The sequence below is a fragment of the Ruditapes philippinarum genome, unplaced genomic scaffold, assembly GCF_026571515.1.
Source record: "Ruditapes philippinarum isolate M1 unplaced genomic scaffold, ASM2657151v2 ctg7533_1_1_1_1, whole genome shotgun sequence".
NCBI lineage: Eukaryota > Metazoa > Mollusca > Bivalvia > Venerida > Veneridae > Ruditapes > Ruditapes philippinarum.
Genome location: NW_026853921.1, coordinates 31,284 through 38,292, shown reverse-complemented (window position 1 = coordinate 38,292; position 7,009 = coordinate 31,284). Strand labels below are relative to the sequence as shown.

The following is a 7,009-nucleotide window of genomic DNA, read 5'->3' as shown; positions in this document are numbered from 1 at the left end:
GTCAACAATGGTGATATTTTAGATACTGTTCTCAATTATTGGATTGACAGTCATGATCCCATTGAGAAAGACGACTCAACAACTACATCTTTTGCACAAGTGGACAGAAAGGACACTGAAGATAGCCTATTTGTGACGGCATCAACATCGTTGCAACAGCTGGTGACAATATCAGAAAATCATGCTAGGTTATGTAGACATAAACAGAAAATTGTAAAAACTGTGTACCGTGGACATGTTGTGGTAAATACATTACAGTGCGATAATGCAGAGAACCCACACATTACCAAGTGGTCGTCGTGACCCTACCTGCCAAATAATGAATTTCTTATCAACCACAGAATGCATCATGCAATAACATGTAGTGGAATGCTGCCTGTTCACTACACAAGGTTTGCTGATACAGCAAATATTGGTAGTATAACAAAACCAAAGAGACGAAACATATCAAAGGTCTTCAATCAAAGTGTCAATGAGGCATATGAATCATCAATTGATGAAGCTTTACTTGAGGAAATCGCCTGGTATGAAGACCTCGATGGCATTGACATCATGACTGACGCTCGCATGGTTGGAGAAAAAAATGCCAAAGACAGCAGCATCGTTGCGCTTGGTGAAAAATCACACAAAGTCCTTCAATGTGTGACTGTAACAAAAAGTCTGATGATATTGTGTCACAGAGACATGAGAAAGTTGGAACTGAAAAAGCATATGAATACTTTGATTCCAAAGAAGTAACTGTGAATGTGCATACACACGACAGGAACATGTCCATTGATAAGATGGTGAAAGACAGGCCTGATACTCTGAACCAGAATGACTCATGACATGGAGTGAAATCTGTGAAGAAAGCAATGAAAGCGGTATCTTCTGGACCAAAAACAAGCAAGGGAATACTTGGTCGGAGCAGTTGGTAGACAAGGTTGAACCAATTGCCACTCATTTTCACTGGGCAATCAGAAACTGCGCGAGCAATCCGGAAAAATCTGAAGAAACTTCTGAAGAATATTACCTCACATTTATAAAAATGAGCACAACGGTTGTCACTTAACATCCAGATGCAAAAAAAGATCCTAACTATGAACCTTCAAGGACAGTCATTACTGACCCAAAAGCAAAAAAAATGTTACAGACTGTCATTGAAAAGTCGGTGATTTTATAAATCTCCCCAAGACTATATACTGGCTAGGGACCACATCAAACGTGGAAATCTTTCAATAATGTGATGAACATCTTCCAGGACAAGAGGATTGCATTCAGTGATGACACATATCAAGTCCGGTCAAATGCTAAGTGTTCTGCACTGGAATCACAATGTTGACCGGGATCATACATCAGTATGGAATCCAAAAAGATCCACGAGCACCACGCAGGCAACGTGGTAAAAAAGAATTACAAGCCTTACAACTACAACTACAGAGACCAAATCTGGAATAAAATATATGGATACTATCTACCGGCCGCGCAGAGTAAGACAACAACATAGGCAATAAATAAAACAATATACATTGTATTTAAAAACTAAATGGATCATAAGTGATTTGTACATATTATTGTGAAAATAACGATAGGTTTGTGTACACTGTTTCCTAATAGAATTCATTGAAAGTGAAAATGAAACAAACATTTAATATTTTTAACTTTACTTTTCATAACCATAATTTAGTTCACCAGAATTCAAAAAAAATAAGTTTTGTTTCCCAAAAAAATAAAAGAGTCAAGTGGACAAACAGATAAATGTAAGTTACATTTTTTCTATATACAAGGCATTTCTAAACAATTAGTATTTACTGTTTGTATATACTGACTTTCACCGATTTCATAAATTATACACTTCATTGTAAAAATATGTAATTGCAATATACATCCTGACAGCACTGCTATTACCTTTTCATCAAATTGCAAAATCATTACCCCCCAATAAATACACAACTTCTTTATCTCTCCTGAATGCTGAACTCTCCTATACTATTGCAGACCACATGTTTATATTTACAAGCATGCTGACCTCAGGTCATGATAATAAAACCCCGCCTCTTGTACCTAATATGCTTAATGGCCATCCGTACGGATATCTGAGTTCACATTCCCCGGCCTTTAAGTGTAATGTGACTTTTTTTCTTTGATTTCACTTAAGCCTTTGTCGAAATAAACACGCTTGCTGGAGAAATATGTTATTATTGAAAATGTGACAAAATGGTAAATTGGTAAAATTACGCTTAAAGTTGTCTTAGATAAAAAAACAATATATAACAACACTGAAAATAAGTTGTATGTTTGTGTTTACTTTATATTTTATATGTATACAATTATCATTGATCACAAATACATGTATTTATATGTAAATATTTTTGTTTTTTCATGTTATTCTATATTATTCTTCAATTAAGCAGCACGCATACAATGTGATATTGGATAACAAGCAACGTGACAGTGTCCGTGTCCGCTATGGCGGGAAGATATTGGGAAACGCGTTTAACAGTCTAGTTGAAATCAATTGATCATAGGAATGTAAATTGATTTCTTAGAAAACTTCTGTCATGTAAGCTGTTAAAGCATACAAAACGTACATATATCTGATATTATATTTAATAGAGGAAATATTTATATGTTCATTTCTCCTATTGTGAGAATAAAGAAATAGTGGTTGGTGAGGGTGAGGCAGGGATAGAAACAGAATAAAGGTGATTGGGAGGAAATAGAGGTGTTCGAAACTCAATCAAAAGACAAGGACAGAAGATGAAGATAGAAAGAGAAGCAAAAAGAACGAGGATGGGGGCGCAGAGACTGGTGGTAAAATTGAAAGCTTAAACAATAAAATTATTATTAGATTAGTTTCTTTGTGTCATCTTAATATAGTATTAAACTCACTCACTCACTCACTCACTCACTCACTCACTCACTCACTCACTCACTCACTCACTCACTCACTCACTCACTCACTCATCTCACTCACTCACTTATACTCACTCACTCACTTATACTCACTCATTCAATCACTCACTCACTCACTCACTCACTAAACCGAAAAAAATTACGCGGGTATGATGAAAGTACAACATTCAAGTCAAAAGAATTCGGTCCGATTTTTTTATTCGGGTCAACAATCTATATCAATTGATCTTCAGTCAATTTAATGATGTACGAAACAGACGTATAAGACTAAAGTGGGCGTTTAATTACCCTCAGAGATACTAAACATTGCCAGTGATGTGTTCGTAAAAACATAAATCTCCCAACATATATGTAAATAAACCAATTGTCAAGTTCATTTGAAGATAAATAATTATGTCTTTAGAAAAATACTACATGCATTATATATTTTATATCTTAACTGTAGTAAAAAAATACTATAACCCATATTTGAACACTTTATATTACGTTTAGAATGCAAGTATACACACGTTCAAATAAAAATAAATTAATTTAAACCCAAGGGTAGAATTATTTAGGAACGTTTTTTATACAGATGGCATACAGACAAAGAAAGGAATTCAAAATATTCAGATAAATTATAAACGTGTCTTCAAAATCAATATAGTCAACACTTATAAGTATGTTAATATACAGTCCTTTGTCCGTTATTGACGTAGCAGAGAAGAAAATTGGAATACTTTATCTATCTAAAGTTGGATATTGCTATCCTTGTATATGAAATTTGACACTAATTCCCACTTTAAATATTCTAAAATAATAAGTTCCGCAAATAGTTTTTTCGATTTTGATAGAATGGAATAATAGTCCGCATAAAAGGCTTTACAATTACCGCAATATATTGTATATAGCCATTGCCAGTTGACGTTCATTAAACAATTTTACTTTTTTTCATATGAATATCTTATTGTCAATATTCAGATGTGATATAGCGGTCATACTTTTAATGTTTCAACTTGGATATCATGGGAGAAAATGTATATTGATATTAAATAGAGAAACAAAACAAAACAAAACGAAATAAACACGGAATCTGTTCAGAATGCACAAGATGGCAGACTTGAAAATGTTACTTGTCGGTTTGATTGAGCATGTTCATGACAAGGACTTGAAATTGCAAGCTACGAATCACACCCAATCCTTCCACTGACGTAAGCAGCACTTTGGGTCAAATAAAATAATTGTCGATGTGTTCATCTGGTGGTTATCAATGTTTCTACAATGTGACTAGTTCGTAGCATTCCAGGAAAATTGGGTATCATACCCAAGTAACAAGCAAAACTAAATAAAATTCAATTTTTATAAGGATAAAAGGTTATAAAGCCTTCATGTCACATGTAATCCGCCAAAAGACAGAATTAAAAAAATCAAAACACATTCTAAGAATTGTCAGACAATATCAGAGGAGAAATACTAAAATCACCCAATTATAAAAAGCACTAAATTACGACAAAAACAACAAAAGTGTTGTTCTTGACGATCAAATTAAACTTAAACTTATAAATTAAATCAATTTAAATAAAACTTTGGATGAATTTAAGGGTCGACCGCTCACCGCAATGGATTCGAATCTCAACATAGACTTTTGATTCTTTCATGTGAGGAAGCTATCAACGTTTTTTACGGAACGTCGGTGGTTTTAATCAGGCGCCCGATTGTGCCTGAAATAATTAAATGAAGGGCACCTGATGTCTTCCTCCACCAGAAAAGCTGAATCGTCGTCTATACTGTGACGTTAAATCAAATATGAACAAATATACTTGTCGACTTTTACGGCTTCCGCACGACGAAAAGACTATTGATTTAACGATATAATAGACGATAAACAGAATTCCTAAAGAAACCCTAAAACGGAAAAAACTAGCATATGGCTGTGTATGAGTTATACAAGTATTACAGCAAACAGTACTAGTAATCACAACCTACAATTATACCCTCAAGGCACTGGAGTAAGCAGAATTCAACATTTCAGTATAAACTGGATATATTTTTTAAATTAGAAACATTTTTTTTTTCATTTTTGATGTTCATGTGTGTTTGTAAATTTGTAAAGTCAAAGCAGATCCTTTTTTCCTAGCGTATATAAAAGCATTGCTCTGATTGTCTGATTGTGATGGTATGGATACACAGGGTGTTATGATATCAATTGAAATAATCCAACAACCTTCTGACAGGTCACAAGAAGTCCATGGGAAGTGATGCATTTAGGAGGAAGAAAATAAAGTAAAAAAGAGAGAACGCGAAAAACGACAAAGGGCTTTGAGAATGTTACAGGCGCTGTTTAATTGAGACTGTTTATGGACGGTATTGGAAAGAGCAAGTTACCATCCACGCACCCTTGCACCGGGTTTAAGCAGTAGTCAATATTTAATATGACATGGTAAAATTTGGAATATTAAAAAATCCGTAATGTGTTCATACAAAAGACATTCATACATATAAAATGGGGTTAAAAGGAACCTTCAATGTGACATGTTAATGTCATTCAATGAAAAAGTGGAGTATGGTCCCCAAGTTAAAATGGTTTGCCCTTAAAGAGAAAACAATGGGCGGATCAGAGTTTATGAAGCCGGCATATCACTATACTCAGAAGACGCCAAATTTCGCGCGAAATATTTGCCATGTCATTGAATTGTTTAATAAGTGATTATAACTATGTGACTTGGAGTATTGGTAAATACTTATAAGGATCTTAGAAGTTTACATATGAAATTGTTCACGTTTGCTTTTTATTGATCTTGTACTAAATATTCAGATTGGCTAATAAAATCGGTGAGTTTTTTTAAAGGGACAATTTAGAGGTTATTCTTTAAAAATGGTTATTTGTTCGGATGCATATTTTAATATCGTACTGTTGTAAAGGTTTAGCAAAACAGGTTTGTTTTTGTCGTAATCATTGAAATCGCTTATTAGCTTATTCTATTCCATAAAAATATAACACGTTGATATTGAATGTATTAAATACCTTTTTTGTATGATCGATTTACATTAAAAATTTGCCAGGCTTTTTAAAATTATACCCTTCTATGCTAAAAACTTGTATAAACAGTAGCTCCTATTATCCATTGAATATGAAAATCGGGGTAAAATTGTATCAATATGAATACAGTTTCGCTTTAACGTGCTCAGTTAAATCTTTTATTGAATATTGTAACGAACAGCTCAAATAAATACACTACAATGTAGTCTAATTATTTTATTGTTTTCCATGTCTGACAAAATAAGTTTATAGAAATAGAGTAAAGACAAACACATTTAGTTCCTGTCAAATGCTTTTACTTCTGGTTTGATCTTGTAAACACATCTACAAAAAAGGTTATACAGTAAATCTACATGAGAGTATATGTAGATGAGTAATCTTTTCTTTTATTGTTTTATATAGAAGTCTCGGTATTACTTAAATGCAAAACTGACAGATACTTAATTAGCTCATATTTCTAACATATTTTCCCCTTCCCTACACACTGTAATATCCAAGCTGAGCCAACGGGCTAAAATAAATTTGCAACATGCCTTCAGATATTCCTGGCTAGAACACTGTACATGTATAATTAAATATTCAACAGTATCAAGTTTGCATCCGTTACTGGTTTCCTTGCAGTTTCCGGCCCCTGGCAGTTTTCCGACCCTTTATGGTTATTTTTACCAGTAGGTCATCTACATGTATGTTACGTTTAGCAAATCAGAGAGACATTTGTTTTTTATGTAACAACAGCAGTTAAATAGTACAGCAATGTATATATATATTTTTTTTCTGTTGCTTTAAAAGTTCACATAAGAAACTTGCGACATTTAATAATAAGCAAACACCTGGGGGAAATCTGCTTTTTGCCCATGTGCAATAAACTGAACCCTTTTCAAGGTTATCAATTCCATTTGAACAGTAAATTTGCAGATGATACAGAAAGAGATGGAAAATGTCTATTTCTTTGATAAAATCATAATAAACAGATCTTACTGGTACTGAATTATATTAGAAATCAAGAAAGGTCCGTAAACTGCCTGGAATTTTGAATGAAAGTGAGGAAATGTTGATTCCAATTAAAAAGTGAAAGTAAAGAGCAACATTGAAAAC

The 7,009-nt window shown here is 33.5% G+C and overlaps 1 protein-coding gene across 1 annotated transcript in view; it reads left to right on the top strand.

The window, feature by feature from the left end:
• The first annotated feature begins 342 nt into the window (after nt 1-342).
• The window catches only part of LOC132738376 (uncharacterized), a 29,533-nt gene continuing 22,866 nt past the window's right edge, over nt 343-7,009 (top strand). Inside the window, exon 1 of the mRNA XM_060725866.1 lies at nt 343-613. Coding sequence (XP_060581849.1) covers nt 343-613 — 271 coding nt within the window. The remainder of the gene's footprint in view (nt 614-7,009) is intronic.